Below are 20,284 nucleotides of genomic sequence, written 5' to 3'. Positions count from 1 at the left end.
TTTTGAAAACAGCCTGCGTAACCAGAGACAAAGAAGCAGAATGAGGTCACACTTCCTGTTGGGCTCACATCAGTGGCATTCACACTGAGGAGTGTGGTGAAGATTTCACAGAGTTTCCCGGGCCAGCAGCAGGGAATGTGCAGCCCGTGTGTCAGGCCAGCTGGTTACAACCTGGTCACTGGAGGGGTGGTTTGCTGAGCTAACTTGTCACCTTTGGCTGCAAGAACATGAGAAAGACTTTCAGTCTCACTTCTTGCTCATCATCTGGCCACATTCCGTTATCAGCAGTGCAGAGTAGTGATCTTTGTCCAAATCACTTAAATGTATTGAGGATAATGCACTGATGCTGTTAAATTCAGAATACTACTAAATAGCAAGAGCTTGATCTTATGAAAATTTCTGTAGAGGCAGTAAATTTATCTAATGAAGGTTGGACTTTACAAAAAAACTGTATAGATGACATTTTACATTTACATTATAGTAGAGCTCAAAGACTTGATGATGTTTGTGGGTTCATACACATCTGTACTATTATAAGTGATAAAAGAAATGTACATTCAAATATATATTCCAGCAACATTGAGGTACTACTGCATAGTGGAAAGACTGTGGGTTTGGGGTCACATAGACAGAGATTCAACCTGTCTACTACCTTAGCTGTGTGACCTCAGATTTGTGACTTACCCCTCTGAGTTGCAGTTTTCTCAATTATAAGCATAAAAATATACATGTCACATGATAGCTTGAAGAATTCAATGAAATAAAAGAAATGAGAAATAATTGAGTCCTCAGCATAGATATGCAAGATGTATTCCTTATTTGTTTTCTGCAAATCAAGTTCTCTTCTGAGGCACCAGTTGGTCAGGTTGGCAGAAAAGTTAATCTCATCCTTTCTTGTGGTTCCCTTTCCCCTTGAGGTTCTGCCACATGGCAGGATCTTCTGTAGAACATGTTCTAGGCAGAAGAAGCTGTCAGGAGGAGGACCCATCTAATTTCAAAGTTCTCTGTCTCTGGAACTGCATGTCTAATCTCCATCCCTCGAGTGTGGACTGAGGCCGCTGACGTGCTCCTTGTAAATAGAGTAAGGCAAAGGTGCTGGGTTTCCACTACCATGATGAGGCTTCTGTCTTGTTGGACTCTATTACTTTCTTGGCTTGCCCGCTTCGATGAAGCAAGATGCCATGGTGGAGAAGCCCATGTGGCAAGGAATCAAGAGTTGTCTCAAAAGCCAGTAAGGGTCTGATGCTCCATCCAACAGCCAGGAATCCAGCCAAGAACCAAGTGTGTGAGCTTGGAAGTGGATCCTTCTCCAGGTGAGCCTCGAGCTGAGGTCAGCACCATCTAATGCTTGATTGGAACCGAGAAAGACCCAGAAGCAGACAACCCAGGCTAGCCCTGCCCAGATCCGTGGCCCACACAAACTGGGAGGTGACAAATGGTGTTTCAAGCCACCACGTTTTGAGGTAATTTGTTACACAGCAACGGCTAGCAGATGTATAGTCCTAACACAGGTCACTTCCTGAGCCACCTGTCATTGCTGACTCTCTCCTGCTTTAGTGACTCCTGTAGAATATAGTCACATTTACTCAAGGCTACTTCTGGTCACATCTGCCTAGATTTACCAGACAGCTACTCTGCTCTACAGCTGTCTGGTGTTCTCTTTATTGGAATTCACAGTTCTCTTCTTCTTCTCCTTTTCCTGTTTTGCTTATCCCTCATCCTCCCGCTTCCAGCCTTGACTTATCTCTTCTAGATGAGGGAGGAAAATCTTTCTGACTTATTCGAGACCATCTGCTCTTCCTGTGCCCACAAATCCACTTCTCCAAAGAGTTCACATCAGAAAGACTTTGGTCTACATTTTTTTTAAAGATCTGGCAAATATTAGAACCTTATTATTAATGATCATAATAATTGCTAACTTTAAGGAGCGCTTACTATGTACCAGGCACTGCTCTAAGGCCTTTCCACGTATCAATACATTAATTGTTATATCAATTCCATGGGAGACGCTCTACTATTATTCTCATTTTACAGAAGAGCAAACTGAGTTTAGAGAGTTGCCCAAATTCACATAGCCAGTACGTGATAAGTAAGTAGAGCTAGGATTCAAACCCTGGTGAGATGGCTCCTGAGTTTGCATTCTTAACCTGTAAGTGATAATGATCATAGCCAATGTGTGTCAGCATTTCCTACAAACCAGACACTGCACTAAACACTGTACGTATGTAATCTTGTTTCAACCTCACACAGCCCTAGAAAATAAGTGCAATTATTATTCACATGCAGGACAGAGGTTTATAGAGTTTGCATAAATCTTTCAAAATTGCCAAGGGCCAGAACTAAATTCCAACCCTATGGCTCCCCTCTCAATCATCTCTCTTGAGGCCCACTCATCTTCTTGTTGTTTCTCAAACACTAGACATGGGTCTACGTTAAGATCTTTGAGGTTAGCGTTCCCTCACCCTAAGGGTCATAGGGCTTTCATCCTCCCCTCCCTCAGCTCTTTGCTCCACTGCCTTGCTTCTAATTAAGTTGCCCTCCACACCACTCCCTAGTCTCTTCCTATTTTATTCTTCTCCTTAGCACTTTTTACCAAGGAATATGTCACTCCATTCATTCCTTGTAATAAGAAACATACTCCTCAGCCAGAACATAAGCCTTAAAAGAGCAAAGAATATTGCCATTTTTCTTCATTTTAATAGCCCAAGTATCAAGAATAGTGCTTCCCATATAGTAGGTTATCAATTAATGTTTGTAGAAGTAACAAATAAATTAATTACATCCAGGTAGACTTGCCTTCAGAACTTTTATTCTGTGTGTTATAAATCAATGTTTCTAAAAGCATGTTCCACAGAATATTCAATCCTCCACTATTAATGGAGGTGATGCGTGTGGATGGGGAAAAGATTAGTGGTAAATTTAGGTCCAACAAGTCCTAGAAAACATAGGTCTCTGTAATGGAGGTCACTATAGAACCTTTAAATGATATTCGAACTTGCTACTATACACAGGAAACATGGTCTCACCATCTGTCAAAATTATTTGCCTTGAGAATCCTTTAGTCACATAACATCTCCCAAGACCCAGGTTCCAGAGCTGTGTATTGCAAACTTTCATGTGCTACAAATCACAGAGGATCTTACAGAAGTAAGGGAATTGGAGATAGTGTTTCATATCAGCTCCCAGGTAAAGTCAAAACTGTTAGTCCGTAAGATACTCTTTGACAGGCAGGATGCTAAAGAACTCATGTTACAAAATGCTGACATCAACTGACAAACTTGACAAATTTGATTTTAGCATACCACAAGCAATGAACAAACATGCCTGCATGCTTGCTTAAATCCCTCATGTACTCATGATCTTTCTTCCTACCCAAGCCTCATCCTGCTCTGGAACTCTGTGTCCTATTAGATGACAACATCTTCCACCCAATCACTCATGCCAGAAAACTGGGAGAAATCGTGACTCCTCTCCATGTAGCTTTTGAATACGGACTTGAAATTGTGACTCCTCTTCATGTAGCTCTTAGACTTATCATCTAAGTCTCCATCTCCACTATCTGTTCTGGGGTTCCAGCGACATCAAATCAGTATGCATAAGCCATATAATAATAGCTATCAATAAGGTACATTACATAATGAAAAATATGAACCGGGAAATGTATGTGTGTGTGTGTGTGTGTGTGTGTATTGTACCTGTTGCCTGGACTTCTGTGCCAACATGCCAAGGTCACTTGGCCTCTCTCCAATACATTCCCCAAGCCATGGCCAGAGTGACCTTTCCAATAGAATATCTGATCATGTCACTCCCCTGATTAAATCCATCAATGTCTGCCCTTGCTCCTCTCTCCTGTCAAGTTCTAAATCCTCTTCAAGGCCTGCCAGGCCTGGTAGGGGCTGGTCCTGACTATTTTTCAACCTCATTGTTCCCTCAACAGGCCCCATCTTTCTTTTTAGAATTCAACTGTACTGGCTTCCTTTCAGCTTCCCTAGCTTTGCTCCATCTCAGGCTCTTGGAATGTGCTATTTTCTTCACCTCTCATCTCTTTCTGAAAGAGCTTTTTCTTTGAGCAGCCTCTCTGACCCTCCCAGACTAGGTTATGGATCCCATAGTTGTCTGCACATTCCTTTCAGAGGATGCATCACAGTTGCAATTAATGAGCAAAGTTTCTGTCCATGTTGGTTCCTTCTGCTACACTGTGAGTTCTCAGAAAGTAGGGAGAATGCTTTTCTAGTTTGCTATCACAGTTTCTATGATTAGCATAGTAGGCACTTAATAATATGTGAATAAGATTTTTTATCATCTAAGTCTGACTGGGTTCTCTGCCACACATAACACAGAAGGGCCAGAAGGAGAGATATGGGCCAAAGCCTGGACAGGCTAATAATCTGGAAGGAGTTGGAAGCTAGCAATTCTTATCATAACAGTTATGCCATAGTAAAAATCAACCCCCAAGTCTTAGTGGCATACAGCAGTAAGCTTTTATTTTCCTACTTGATGGCTTTGTAATATGTTAACTTGGCTAATTGAAACTACATTTCCCAGAATTCCCTTTTTGTATGCTCCTGGTTAAGATAGGCCCTAAAAGCAACTTGTGCAAGATTTGGAAGATGAAAGTGGAGCTGAAGCTGTGTGTATTTTTGGAAGGTCCCCGCAAGTTAGACTTTGCGGCAGCTCATGCACATTTTCACAGACCTGCTGGCTTGATGCATGGACTCAGCCCAAAGCTCCAGTTCCTGGAGATCAATTGCTTCCATTTCACAAGTCCTGGTAGAGGAGAGGGTGTGGCTCTAAAGAAAGAATACCAGCTTCTGTTTAGAGCATACTTGACAATGAGGGTGGAGTCTCAGAGACAGGAAAAGGCCTATATGGCTTTTGGTGATAGACAGATGCGTGTTCCAGATGGTTCTTTGTGGATTCCAGTTTTCCCAGCTCTCCTCTGCTTCCTGTCCATCTTTTCATACTGACCAACTGTCTTGTGATTTCAGGCTCAGCACCCCACCTAAGAAACAGCCAAACTGAGCTCGCTTACCAGTGTCCATAATTGTACAAGGTTCAATCTCTATTTTACACAATTGCAATTCTGCATCATTCCTAGTAGTTCTGCTTCTCTACTCAAATCTAACACATCTTCTTCTTCTTCTTCTTCTTATTACTATTGTTATTATTATCTTTTGAGTCAGAGTCTCACTCTGTCACCCAGGCTGGAGTACAGTGGCACGATCTCGGCTCACTGCAGCCTTCGCATCCTAGATTCAAGCGATTCTCCTGCCTCAGCCTCCTGAGTAGCTGGGATTACAGGCACCCACCACCAGCTAATTTTTGTATCTTTTAGTACAGACAGGGTTTCACCATGTTGGCCAGGCTGGTCTCTAACTCCTGACCTCAGGTGATCCACCTGCCTCAGGCTCCCAAAATGCTGGGATTACGGACATAAGCCACTGTGCCCTGCCAAATCTAACACATTTTGACCTGTGTTAACTGCAAGTTGGCTGAAGCTTTGCTCCTTGTGCCATCATTCCTGGAAGCAGTACCCCTTGTGAGGGACTTCCCTTTCTTGTGGCAGAGGGAAGAGAACAGGAGAGCTGTCAGAAACACATAATGGCTTTTAAAGCTTTTCAGAGCTGACATCTGAAAGTTCTACCCATATTTCCTTGGTCAAAGCATATTGCATGGTCAAGTTCAATGCCATCAGGATAGGGAAGTACACATCTCCAGGGGGAAGCAGTGTAAGTCATAGGGCAATGGGTAGATGTATATAGCAGAAGCACGTGGGGGCGGGGGGTGGGGAGGAAAGGAAGAACTGGGAATTGTAGAATTTACTATAGCCCTCCATGTTGGTCACGCATATTTACATTCCTCCTTTTTACTTTAAAAAAAAAAATACTGTATTCAGCTAGGCACGGTGGCTCATGCCTATAATCCCAGCATTTTGGGAGTCCGTGGTAGGTGGATCACTTAAGCTCAGGAGTTCAAGACCAGCTTGGGCAACATGAAGAAACCTTGTCCCTACAAAAAAAATAGCCAGGTGTGATGGCTTAAGCCTGTGGTCCCAACTACTCAGGAGGCTGAGGCAGTAGGATCATTTGAGCAAGGGAGGCGGAGGTGGCAGTGAGCCAAGATCGTGTACCCTAGTCTGGGCAATAGAGAGAGACTCTGTCTCAAAAGAAAAAAAAAGAAAAGGAGATGCTGTTTTCACTTCATCTTTCCAGAGAACACGCCAAAATCTTATTTAATCATGACAACAGACTTCCAGTCCAGAATCTCATAATAATCTCTACATCGATGTGGTTTCTCTTGATACAAAGACTTCTAGAACATCTTAGCCTATATGTCCAACATTCAATACCAGAACAGAGATGGAATAACTTCCATCAAAACTTTTCCTATTTAGCAAGAGAGTAACGGAGCTATTCTGAAACGGAATGATCAGTTGTTACAAAAGCCTTGTACACTGTGAGTAGGGAATGTTCCTTGATACAGCTCTGATTCTGTTCCTCAGGGGTAGTAGCTCAGGCAATTGGGGCTCTTGTTTCTACCTTCTGGAAAGTAAAAGTATTCCTTTTCCATTACTCTCCTTGGCCACCTCTGAAGATTAGAGAATATGCCTTTCTTGGGGGCTGAGCAACTTTCTCAGCTTACTTTCTGCTTGTAGAAGTTAGCAAACGGAAATGTAACTTTGAAACCTTTAGTTGTCATAATCTCATTGATACCAAGCTGCTACCTCTGTGATTGTACATTCTATTAAGAACATATCGACAACTTTTCATGCATTTGATTCCAGTCAGCTTCTTGTGTCAATATTCATGCTTATAACTGTTTTGAGACATACCTACCTCTTTTTAAATTTAATTTAATTAATTAATTTATTTATTTTTTTAAGATGGAGCCTGTTGCCAGGCTGGAGTGCATGGGCATGATCTCAGCTCACTGCAACCTCTGCCTCCCGGGTTCAAGCAATTCCCCTGCCTCAACCTCCCACATAGCTGGGAAGGTGTGCACCACCACGCCCAGCTAATGTTTTGTATTTTAGTAGAGATAGTGTTTCACACCATGTTGGGCAGGATAGTCTCAATCTCCTGACCTCATGATCCACCTGCTTGGCCTGCCAAAGTGCTGGGATTACAGGTGTCAGCCACCACACCCGATCCAGCTCTTTGTTTTTAACTGCTAGAACCTTGGGCTTATTGGACAACCTGTTGCTTAGGCATCTGTCCTGTGTCGGGTGAATAATTCATGGGCACGTCTTTGAAGAACTTTCAAAGTATTTGGCTTTATGAGAAAAAGATTATGTTGGTGGTATGAGTTGTGATGAGATTGTGAGATCACAGTGCCATTAAGGAATTATGTTACCTACAGGTAATATGGGGGTAGGGATGGGGATTATATATATGAGTATTTAGAGAATATGAGAATAATTAAATTATAAGTGATGTACTAAGAAAGGACATAGAAATCAGAAAAGTGGCAAACCAGGCTAAATTTGCATTTTTTAAAACTGACTCACCTCAATTCCGTTGTAATAACACTGGAATAGTTCATGTCCAAATAGTGATAGAACAATGAGATTTCTGAGGCTTTGTCCTGCTTTTTAGAATCTACAATTTCTACATCGTTAAATTCATTGTAGTACTTTCATTTTAGATGATAAGTACTTTAGATTTGATTTTCTTATAATTGATGTTCTTAAATTTCCTTTGGTCACAAATATTTACATTCCTCCCTTTTACTTTAAAAAATGTTGTGTTTGGCAGGGTGCGGTGGCTCATGTCTGTAACCCCAGCACTTTGGGAGGCTGAGACAGGCAGATCATTTGCTGCTAATGTGTCTTTTTAGAATTTATAGAATATTTTCTGCAACTAAAATTCTGTCTCTCAAAAATGCTATAGGTATATCCCTACTGTTTGCTCAGGGTTCATTTTCAATTGCAGCAATTTCTTTCTTTCTTTTTTTTTTTTTTTGAGAGAGAGAGACAGAGATAGGGAGAGACAGATTATGAAATGAGGGTGCAGAGGAGCCACATTAAGAGAGACTGATTAGCTAGTGGAAATTTTTCAATAAAGTCTTAATAAGAGCTTACATTCTGGGCAGCAAGAACAGTGTCTTATTCATCTTTGTAATCTTCAGCAGCAAACACAGGGCTTGACACAGCACGTCCTCAGCAAATGTGTGTTTTCACGGAATCATAGCAAAACTGGGACTATTCTTAGAGATTACAATAATTAGTATATGGGTCCCTGAAAATGATGAGAAAGGAACATTAGGAAGCACCTGCCAATTGTATATCGATTATAATCTGCAAAACATAATTTCTAATTTAATCTTCATTACAACTCTGCAAAGTAGGTTTAAATTTTTAATTTACATGTGAGGAAGAGCAAATCAGAGAAGTATCTAGCCCCCAAACAAACTGGTAATGTGTCAGGTCTAACATACAATTCTTGGCTTCATTCCAGATCCCTGGATCTTATACGGTTTATTATTTTAAGTTGTTATTTAAAAAACAATAGCAAAAAGCAAGTTAATGGATTGATTTCCTTCAAATCTACAGTCTCCTATTGTCTTGAAGACATCATAGTTATAAAAAAAATAGGAGAGAAAAGAAAGAAAACTAAAGGGTGTTTCTCCTCATCCTGGTGAAACTGGCTCAGTAGAATGTTTTGCAAAATACAAAAGAGGAAGTAATCTAATACTCAACCACAAGGGTGTGTTGCCTCAACACTTTTACTAAGGCAAACCACGAGCTGTGCAATGCTTGCGCTGATAAATTATCTGCCCCTTCCCTGCTCACTCTCCCTCCTGCAGAAGGGGAATTATTTCATTTGAATGTCCACAGTTACCTTGGAGATATTGTCATTGTTTTCTGGTCCTGGCCAGGAGGCCAGACATTTAGACAAATTCTGAGTGACCAGTTAGAGCCCAAATGCTGACCCTGTGCATTCTTCCACACTAACACTTACAGTGTATCCAAGTTATCTGTTAGCATGTTTGTCTACGTTTCTACATTGTTAAATGTCTTAACAATGATCAGGAATTAAGCTTATCCCTTATGCTCCCTGAAACTAGTGCTGTGTGCTTGGCACATCACAGATGTTCAACACGTGTATGTGGAAAAGAAATGGAAGTAGAATATTTTCATTTGTCAGTCCTTGAATTGAAACTATAAAGCACTGTAAGGCATTAATAATTATAAAGTCTGCATAGAACCCTTATTTGGAGCTTACTTATCCTTCAAAGCATATTTTGAATGTCTCTTCTTTTATGCTGTCTTTCTTGATTTGTCGAGTCAGAATGACCATATTCTAATAGTATCTTTATTTCAAACTGATTTATATTTAGCTTCATATTGTGTTTAATTGTTTCTGTATCCATGTCTGCATCATGACAAGTCACCTCTGAATGGGTATCTAGTTTTATTTTTCTTCCTGTTCCCTTACTCTACATCCCCCAGTCTCTAGCATTAGGAGAGAATTCAAAAAGATTGTTGAGTGCTATGAACTGAATGTGTGTGTTTCCCTGTCCCCCAAATTAATATTGAAGCCCTAATCCCCAATGCGATGGTCCTTGGAAGTGGGCCTTTGGTAAGTAACTATGTAATGAAGAAGGTTGAGCCTTCGTGAATGTGATTAGTCCCTTAGAAGAAACATTAGAGAGATGACTTCTGTCTGTCATGTGAGGACACAGTGAGAAGGCAGCCAAGTGCAAACCAGGAAGAATCCCAGGCACCAAATCAATTGGCATCTTGATCTTGGACTTCCCAGCCTCTAGAACTGTTAGGAATAGATTTCTGTTGTTTAAGCTACCCAGTCTATGGTATTTTTTAAATAGCAGCACAAACTAAGACATTAAGTGATTAAACAAATAAATTAATGACTAATGAATGCATGTAAATAAATGAATATTGCATGTATGCATGTATGCTGTCTACCATTTTTCAGGATGCCACTTAATTGCTGCTAGCTCTGTTCTCAACGAAAAGAATGATCACTAACAGAGTAAAAATATTCACTATTTGGTGACTATTAATTTGTGTAGTTGCTGTGTTCTGTTGCTCAGCCTCTCCTACCCCAGTTTTAACAATCTGCAGAAATAGGCATTGGACATTGTAGAGACTATCTCTAAAATCAAACACCTACAGAATTAGGAATGTGAGTGTTAGGTCAATCTCTTACTAGATTTGGCTCTCATTTGGCTTGGTTTTTCTAACTTTGCAAGCCAGGAAGAGAATTCTCAGCTTTGTTGAATGGCTGTAAATTGTAATTTGGAGTTACAGTTATGTTGAATATTAGTTATTTTATTGTCCAAATTACAGTCTCTTTCTTTTAAGCAACAGCACTCAAATTTTGCATTAAAAAACCCACTCATTCCAATCGCTCAGTCGGTGAGGTTTAGACCAGTCTTCACGCTTTCCTGCCTGATTAGGAATAGGAATCCAGTTTAAGCCAAATCACTACAAGTCATCCCCATGGCCACCATGCTTTGTTCAGGTTTAGGCACCTAACTTTATTTAGGCCAGTGAGAGAAAGACTTCTAGGATTTGTTTTTATGGTCACCAGGATGCTGTGATATCTTAAGCTATTGGGGATCCCCAGAATCAAGCCAAACCTTAGGAAGTAGAGTGAAAGATGTTATAATTTTTCACTAAATCAAACTGATGTAGAAGGCAGATTTATCCCTTATCTTCTATTAATTTCCCAAACTGAAAAATTCCCTTTATGCTTATACCTGTTTTCATAAAATTTTCTGTTACATGCTACAAAAGAATCCTCACACACTGCGGGTCTGAATTTTTCATGTACGTATGAATTTTTTTGGGTAGCTTACTGAAAATGCAGATTTCCAGTCCCCAAACCTAAGATGTAAATCAGGGCCCAGGAACTTTCATTTTATCAAACAGCGTTGCATTTTAACAGACCATCTTGTTAAAACGGGGCCCCTGAGCCTTATGCACATCTCTATAACGCAGATAATTGGCAGACTAAAGCTTGAGAAATACAAATATAGTTAATGCAAGAGACACTAGTAAACAACGATAAAAATCAGGGGAGGTGCAAAGTATCACATAGCAGTGGGAAGCAGAGACCATCCTTTGTCCTAAATTGGAAATGTGAAAATCCTTTGAGGTATCACGAGAGGATTCCATATTCAATGTACTTCTATTAATAAAATCTTCACTAATTTCTCATGATTATTTCTTCGTGCTTTATGTGTCATGACCAGATATCTCAGTTTGTCTGGAACTGTCTGGGTCCACCTGTCATTCTGGTGTAATTATTAATAGCACTTCCTTCCATTCTCAAAAGTGTTCAGGGTTGGATGATAAATTTTATGTTCACTCTCTTGCTTCATGGTAATCTGCACACACACAAAAGAGTTCTTTGCCTCTCTTGCTGCATTTGCTGAAATAGAGATACATATTTTTTCTATTTTATGACCCTTGGTAGCAGAAACTTTGATATCTTAGAATCATTACTGCCAAGCCTAAAAGTTTTAAAAATCTCAGAAATCCATGTGGCTCTGAGTAATGTGTAAACTGAGTAACACATAAACTTACATATATACATATATATATCAAAGTAATATATATTACTTGAATATTATGTACTTTGTACATAAATTAATAAATATGTATTATTTACTTTAATAACATTATGTTTCTTTATGTATACGTGTATATAAATATGTTTAAAGTAATCTGGAACACCCTATCATCCTTGGAGTTGGCTCATTCTAAGAAAGTGGAATATAAACCTATGAATCACAGTGAGGAATACATTAGAGAGGTGAAAAAAATGCTGTGGGAACACTGGGAGAGATGACATCTCTGCCAGTTCATACATGGCCTAGAGCTCCTATTGCCAGGGATTAATTCTGGAATAACTATAACTTCTGTTCAGTTGACAAAGGGATATGCTGACAGAAAAGATAAGTGAGCTCTTTGGCAGGTGAGGAAAATTATGTCAGTGCTATTTTCAAAGATTTTTATGCACCTGGAACGAAGAGATTTGATGGAGGTTATCTATCACAGCCGTTTAAGTTTCTGCCAAACTAACCTAAAAGAAAAGAAAACAAAACAAAACAGAAAAAACCTTGAATTGCTTTGATTTTCTTTAATAATGCTAATTATAAATATTAAGTAAACACACAAAAAGTAACTTTCTTGTGTTTTATTTGTAATCAAGAAGTATCTGGTATTTAGTGGTAACTTTTTTTCTACCTTAAAGTAGGTAAACATTTGTTAAATATTCCAGGAGACATTATGGTTCCATATTCGTATTTTTAATGTTGGAGGAATTTAGTTCAGTGATTTCTGCCTAACAACTGTTGTTTCAAGATAATTTGCCCACTGCTTGTTTGGTTCTGCTCAAACACAGCTGTAAGTTCTTTCTTTCTATATTTGGAGATGGAGTGACTGATGGCTGGGCATAACCATCTGGAAGAGGGTGTGTTGGGTGGAAGAGAGGAGAAGGGACAGAGCAATGTATAGCTTCACTACATGGCCGGGGAGTCAGTACTAGAATTTTGTATATCCTGTATCCCTACTCTGATCCTGACCTTTGACTCTGTGTGGTTAAAAGAGGAAATGACATCCTACACGAATTTTTTGTCAGTTTTATCAGGCTTGAGATAAGTCTAAAAGACTCCCTTTTAGAGTCAGTATTATGCTCACACCCTCTCCACTTTCTGAAATTAAATTCATAAATAACATAACCAAGCTATATATATATATACTTAAAAACCAATATGACAATGATAATATAAAAAACCAAATTTTATGAAAATAATTCATAAGAAATCATATATATATTTCAATACATAACATTCAGCCATGTCTCACAGAGATATATAATGAAGTAGTGACGTGCTTGTATCTAAATTTAGATTTTCCTAAATGTAACAGCTACGCAACCAGACTGACATAGGTGCGTTCTATCAGTGCCTCAAATACTACGAATAATTAGCCATTGGTGGCATGATATTTTAAAATGAGATAGACTCTTGGTAATGTTCAGAAAAAAAGGTCAGTGTTCCCTTATGCTACATAGTTGCTTCATTCCTGGAAATTTTTAATGTGTATTAAAACCTTTCAAAAATACTTACATGTGAAAACTTGTATGTGAAATGCAGTTTTAGGTACAGACAATTATAAACAGATTTTTCACCTACATGAATGTCTGGAAGAACATCCAGAAGTCATGCATGACCTGGGGCAATTCTTCAAGGTATGGAACTGCACTGTAAATTTCAGGATGTCTAGTAGCCCTGGTTCCTTCCCACAAAAGAGTAGCAGCGCCCGACCCCAATCCTGAGACAACTAAAATACCTTCCTCCATTTCCAAAGTGCCCCCTAGGGGATGGTATTAACTCCACAGAGGATTACTAAGCCTATTCAATCCACTGAAACCAGGAATCATTTATATAAGACCTCATTTTAATTTTTTTCTTTCAAGTGTCATTATTGGAAGACTTATCGTCAAGTTCCAATTACAATGGAACAATCATCTTTTCAGGGTGGATTCTCAACAAATAGTTGGGAGAATGGACAGAATCTGTGTTATTCTTTATGTATGTATTTCATTTAAATTGCAAACAACCTCAAATTTTTAGTGGTGTATAATAATAGATATTTATTATTTCTCACTTACTAGCTTGTGATTCAGCAGGGGTTCTGACAGAGTTCAGAAAGATTTAACTCTAGGCTGACCATCAGAAACTTGAATACTGGTACTGCCACAGATGCAGGAGAAACGTTTCCTTATTTTGAAAATCATTAGCGACAAAGTCATTGGTAAGAGAGTTTTACTTGAGACTAGAACTTTAGCTGCAAGGGAGACTGGAAACATAAGTTTCTGGTATTTTCATCTTATTTAGTGGGAGGTTGATTCTGCATCCAAGATACATAAGGTTGGATGTATCATTTAGTTTGGGTAGGATTATGCTGTGTAACAAACAATCCAGTCCCCAAATCTCCATAATTTAAAATAATAAATATTTATTTTTTCCTTATACAACACAGTAGTTGTAGATTATCAGTGAGGCCTTGGTTCATCATAATCTGTCTAGAACCTAGTAGACAGTTTTAGACAGATGGTAGAGCAGCTATCATCTCAAACACTGCTTTACACTGTGCCAGAGACAGAAAGTTTGGTGAGCTGGCGTTAAAAATTACCAACTGGCCATGACAACTCTCACTTGTAATTACATTTTATCAGCCAAAGCAAATCAAATAGCCATGCATAATTCTAAGGAGGGTAGAAAGTATAATCCTGTCATGTCCTAAGGAAGATGCTACAAGTATTTGGTGTTCTGAACTAATGACAACCATGATGAGAAATTTCTCAAACATGGAAAGAGAGTTGAGATGCCGGGCAACCAAATAACAAGACAACAAATATCCACTAGAGACTGTCTTATTTATACCTTTTCTATGTATCACCATGCTCAGTCTAGCTCAGTAGCTATTAGTGATATAGTAGGTGCTAAATGATTGTTTGTTGAATAAAAAAAAAATTGTTTAATTTACCAAATCTTACTATAACTGAAGTTTAAAGAGAGTTACTTTGCTATTTTAACTCCACACTGTGAAGCAAGATAAATATAAGTGTCATTTGTATGCAATGTTGCACTTGAAAGCCAGAGTGGTACAGTGGAAAGCAAGAGAAAAAACATGTTTCATCTCAGTATTATTTTCAATGTGTTCACTTACTGGTTTCTCCCCACAGCAGGGATACTGTCTCCTACGCTTAGTAGAGTTTGGGAGGGTAGGTATTCAATAAAAGCAGTTCTGCCATCATTAACTGTGTAGTCCTGGGGAAGTGATATCAATGTAGCCATAGGTTAAGGTTATTCAGCTGTGCCTCAGCGCGAGTGCACACACACATCTTAGTAATACGCGTCTTTGTATTGTAAAGATCTCCAAGACTGGAAAGCAATACAATTGTAATACAGTTGTACAATTGTGATTGTCAGGTGACATATTTACAGCCTAGTGTCTATCACAAAGTATCCATTCAAGGGAGGTTTACTGATTTTGTAGCAGTAACCATACTCTATTCTTGATGTGGAATGGGGTGGATATCTAAGAAAGCATGCAGTGCATTTGAAAAAGTTTGCCAAGGGTCCTGGGTAGAGGGGTTTGGGGGACGTGGTTCCCAACGAATCAAGAATAACAAGCAATGCCCTTCATCCTCAAATCTCAAAGGTCAAACACTTCACAACTACCAATAGGTACCAAGAGCTCGCGTTCTTTCCTCCACTAACCACAGCCCCGCCCGCTAGCGGTCCATCAACTACCGCAAAGCCCCGCCTCCCACGGCGGCCCGCCAATCTGCTGCCCGGTCCGGGCCCAACCCTCGCGAGTCACGTGACAAGGCCAGGCCCGCTTCCGGCACGTCGCGGGCGGCTGACGTCGCCGGGGCCCGGCGTCGCGTCAGGGCTGGCCGGCGGCGGAGGCGGTGGCGGCGGCGATGGCAGCGGACCCTGAGCGAGCTTGAGGGCTCGGACCCAGCTCCCTCCCGCGAAACCTTGGGCCGATCCGGCGCTGCGGCCCCAGCTCGCTCCGCTCCTGCTCCCTTCCCGGCCGCTGCCTGGGCGGAGGCAGAGGGAGAGGCCCGGGCTGGCCGCCCTGCTCGTACCCCAGCTCGGCCCCGGACGGCCCGGCTGCTGTGCAGAGAGGAGGCCGAGTCGGTAAGAGGCGGCGGCAGCTGAGCCGGGAGGCCGCCTGGCCACCGCCGGGCCGCCCGGGACGCCCCCATTCTGGTGTCTCTCTCTCCGGCCCGCTCCCCTCCCGCCTCCCTCCCCGTAACTCGCCGGCCCTATTGTCTGGGCGCCGCCGCTCCCCCTTCCCCTCCCTTCCTTACCCCCCTGCCGAGGGCCGGATGGCTGTCAAACCTGGAGGCTTCTCCAGCTCCCTGCCAGCCCGGTCTCAGCCTTTCCTGCCTGTCTCTTGCCACCCCCTCTCTGGCCTCACCTCCTCACCTTTTTTGGCCTGGCGGTCATTCTCTGACCATTGCTTTATGTTATCCGTCTCTATGTCTTCTTGCTCATTTCTTCTTCTCTCTCACTTGTCATCTCTGAAAACTTCCACTGTCCTATTTCTTGCCATTCTTTGCTCCTTTCCTTTCTGTTTTTACTCCTCTCCGTGCTCTCTGCCTTCTTTTTGCTTCAAGTTTTACTCCCAGTAGACTGTCTTACTTTATAAAAGTTCCTTAATTCAAGTCCCTCTTCATCCTTCCCTCTTCAAACCTAAGACAAAGGAAAATCTTGTTTTTTTTCTGGTACTTCACCCCTAAGTGTCAATGGGGGATTATACTTATTCAATCCATCGCTTAATTATGGGCTGTAAGTTTGATCCTAGAAGATGTTAGTGTACCTTTACTACCTTTTACTGAATTCTTCCTGTGACGGACAGCAGAAAAGGTTGATTCGATTTCTACACATTTAAGTAACTGCCTTACGTGTTGCACACTGACAAGACCTCTGTTAGAAATATTCATACATTTGTTCTTTTGCACCACCTATACCCTGGGCAAGCTCCCTGTTAACTTTTTAATGCTTTAATATGTGCTTATGCCATAGCAGGCGGATACCCACTCTCCCCCTCCAACCATGAGTATTTGAGTTCGCATCTTTTCATGGCCTGTATTGATGCTATTTTTTCCCTTATCTATCAGACTCTTTCAAAGAGAAAAGAGGGAGCAGTTGAAATTTTATATTTGCTATTCTGTTTTGTCTATTTTGAATTGTGACAAAACCATGATAAAAAATGACAAGTGTGTGTGTTTCTTTTTTCGTTTTAAACTCTAGGGAACATAGGCATTAGTGATTTCAAATATTGAAGGACATTTTAGGGATCTCTCCTTGCCCCTGATAGCAATCAATTTACATTTCTAATTATGAGTTATATGTTTTGATTAGGTTATCTCAAAATTTATTCATATTCCTCATATACCCATTAGTGAAAGAGAGGCCACCTCAAATGTGCTCGGTGGCCAGTGTGGCTCAAAATATAGTACTTTGCATGTGAACGACTTAGGGATACATAGGTACTCCTTTGCAGTTTTTGTTCTAGCATTACAACCACTTTTTTTATCAATGTGGACACTGTCTATATTGAAATATAGTAGAAATACTCAGAGTTAACAAAAGCATGTTATTATTGCTTGTTGAATGTGAAGTATAAGAAAGCAGTCTCTTTTGTAACACTATATGTTAAATTAAAATTACTGAATTATGTGCTGCCAAGGTGGGAGATCATGAGTAATGAAAAATCCTAATCCCAAGAGGAATTAGTGGTATCTTTACTGGCAGAGGATTGTGCCTACTCTTTCCTCCATCTTTGTGTGCTGTAGGGCCTTATCTAGTGTTTTGTATTATGAGGCACTCAACAAATATTTGTTGAAATTAAAAAATTGATTTTGTTCTCAAGAATTTTAGTAGTCGTATTCCAGAACATTCAGGTGTCTTAATTTTTCAAAGGCAGGAAAGCATTTTCAGCTGTCCCCGTGGAGAATTTTCTTGGGTATCTTCAAGCTAAAATATAAAGCATTTTTAGCTATTAACAATTTTTCACAGTCTATTTATTCATTCTTTTTAGATAGTTATGTTTTCTTTGTTCTTTTTCTGAAGTCATTATCAAGATTGCCTGCAGATTGCACAGAACTTTATGTAGAGATGTTGGTAATACTCCTTCAAATTTCTTAACAATTTGGCAAGTATTTTATATTCCCATGTATTGTGTTAGAAATTCTGTTTAAATTTAATTTTACCTGTTCCCTTATACTCTACTTCCTATGCATTTTCTGCATCGGAATCTAACTTTTTTCTTTCTCTTGAGGTAGTGAAAAGAGAATACTGAAGAATAGGATCTCAAGATGAGTAAAAAGCCCCCAAATCGCCCTGGAATCACTTTTGAGATTGGTGCTCGTTTGGAGGCACTGGACTACTTACAAAAATGGTATGGAAAATATAGAACTTTCACCTAAATATCACAATATCTGTAGCCTTACATATGTTAATTAAGACAGTAAATTCCACTGATGGTAGCAGAAACATCAGTGTATTCACATTTTGATTACACATATACGTTGTTTTTTAGTTTTCCTACTCTTTAGGCTTTTTCGGTTTAGCGTTTAAAAACTATGTTTAGTCAACTGACTAAATTATTTAGTACAATCATTTTTGGTGTTTGAGAAATGAAAATAATTGTCTAGAGTGTGAGGTTTATGTAGACCTCATATATACCTCACATGAGCTATATTGATGGAAGTGGAGAGAGGAGTAATCCAGAGAACCAACTTCTCAAGTTTTGGATACATTTTGATTTAAATCGGTATTTTTGGTATGTCAGTGGTAGTCTTTCAAACTACAGAGTATATTAATGGTTAGCATAGCATTTTTTCACAGTGAACACTTTCAAAAATGTCTCCACTATTCAGTATCTCACCTAAAACCAAAATCACACTTAACCTCCTATTTTCCCTGGAGGGCCGTAACCTAAAGGCAGGTTGTTGCTGTCTCCAGTGCACAATAGGCTGTCCTTTCAGAACTATGTGTCTCCCCCTATTCTGGCCATCGTGGTAAGTGGTAAATGTAAACACCTCCCAACATAGCCTTTATACAGTGGTTAGGAAAAATTAATGAATTGGTGTAAAACTACCATCTGGAAAGGACAGAAGGAGAAGCTACACGCAGGGGTCCCTGGGCCAGAGTAGGAATGAGGAGGGTTCTCCTTTCTCCTAAGGAGCGTGTTCCTCATTTGGGTTAAGTGGCCCCTCATTCTGCGCTCTTTTTGTTGCCATTTGCAGGCTCCTAACCTGAGAGGGGCATTAGAGGAGTTCCGCTTCTGGGAGGAATGCTGCCTTTGTTCCTCTTGAAGCCGATTTATTTTGATGCGAGCTCTGGTTTATCTGGTCTTGGAGTTTCCCAGACTTTTTGATATTTTCTCTCATTGAAAACCATAGTGGGCATTTTGTAGATTTACTTTTGATTGATTTGTATTAAGTCAACTTCCTGAGTTGGCAATGGCAGGGAGAGAAATCTTGTTTAGTCATGATATTTGACTACATGTATAGACCAGGCTAGGGTTTCTCTCTCTTAACATCTGGCATTAGAGCTTGGCACATATCTCTGACCCCAGCTTAATGACCTATTGTTTTGAGCTCCACTTTAGGACAGTTTGAAGCTACAATTTGAGATAGGGAGGTTAATTGATACTCTCTCTAGATGAAGAATGTACATGGTAGTTCTCAGGAGGGGTTTGGGAAGCACCTGGGAAACTAGGCAGTAGCATCTCTCCTAGTAGTGACGATCAAAATGTCTCCAGACATTGCCACATGACAACTGGAATGAGGGTGGGTGGCGGTAAAAATGATTGAGAAACTCAACATTAGAACATACAACAAAAAATGCTAGTTGAGGCAGCACTTGGCTATCTTGGTTCTCATTTGACCAAGACAAGCTTTTTACTCCAAAGGCATACTACTGAATCTCTGTGTGATACAAGGGTATAAGAAATAATACTTGTTACTTCTTTGATGTTACTCTTAAGTGATTTATTTATTTTTTAAGTTACTGGCTTTGTGACTTAGTTAATTCATATTAATATATTAGGCTTCCCAACTAACAGTGTTGCAGTTGAACTAGCTTCCAGTTTTGGAGAAACACATAGTTTATTCTGTCAGTAATTTTCAGGGTTATTAATATAACTTTGATATTAGTGAGAAATTTTCTTTTGGTAGTAAAATGTTTTCTTACTTAGGAGCTGTTAAATTTATGATCCAGTAGTTTAAAAGACTACAAAAAAGGACTTTTAAAACCATGCTTGAATGTACTTTTAGAGTATTCTGTGCTTTTAGAATACGTGGAATTTCAGAGAACAAATGAAAGTTGTATCTTCTTGCCACAAAATTCATATGTGCTTATTTGAGTAGTGTCATGCAAATGTACTCACTGATGGCGTTTAGATTTAATTTTAATAACCCTGGTAATAATAGTTCTCTTTGATGGAAATAAGCGTTCGCCTGAATAATCACATATCACTGAAACTTGTTACCAGTTTTGTTTTTATAAGCTGATTTATATAAAGATTTTGGCATTCTGTTTCAGGTGGCTCCTTAATTAGAAAAGGATTAAGAATATTATATGTATGTGTTCTAGGTAATTTACAAAAATATTTTTCTTATTGTTATTTTGCTTATTAATGTCAGTAGTTTCAAGAACTAGTTAGGCTTAGCTACCCCTTAAATTTAGTATTAGGTGGTGTGCTATTGGTCAAACTATTTAA

General features: G+C 39.8%; 1 protein-coding gene across 4 annotated transcripts in view; it reads left to right on the top strand.

Annotated features, from left to right (window-relative positions):
* The first annotated feature begins 15,375 nt into the window (after nt 1–15,375).
* PHF20L1 (PHD finger protein 20-like 1) overlaps nt 15,376–20,284 on the top strand; it is a 73,672-nt gene continuing 68,763 nt past the window's right edge. For 2 of the 4 annotated variants that reach the window (XM_011938159.1, XM_011938158.1), the window contains exons 1-2: nt 15,403–15,687; nt 17,837–17,956. In XM_011938159.1, coding sequence (XP_011793549.1) covers nt 17,874–17,956 — 83 coding nt within the window. In that variant the 5' untranslated portion in view covers nt 15,403–15,687; nt 17,837–17,873. Of the gene's footprint in view, nt 15,688–17,836; nt 17,957–20,284 lie in introns of all 4 variants that reach the window. The other 2 variants (XM_011938160.1, XM_011938157.1) reach the window with 2 other exon arrangements.

Source organism: Colobus angolensis, unplaced genomic scaffold (assembly GCF_000951035.1).
Source record: "Colobus angolensis palliatus isolate OR3802 unplaced genomic scaffold, Cang.pa_1.0 Scaffold17, whole genome shotgun sequence".
Taxonomy (NCBI): Eukaryota; Metazoa; Chordata; class Mammalia; order Primates; family Cercopithecidae; genus Colobus; species Colobus angolensis.
This window is presented reverse-complemented; position numbering and strand designations above follow the sequence as displayed.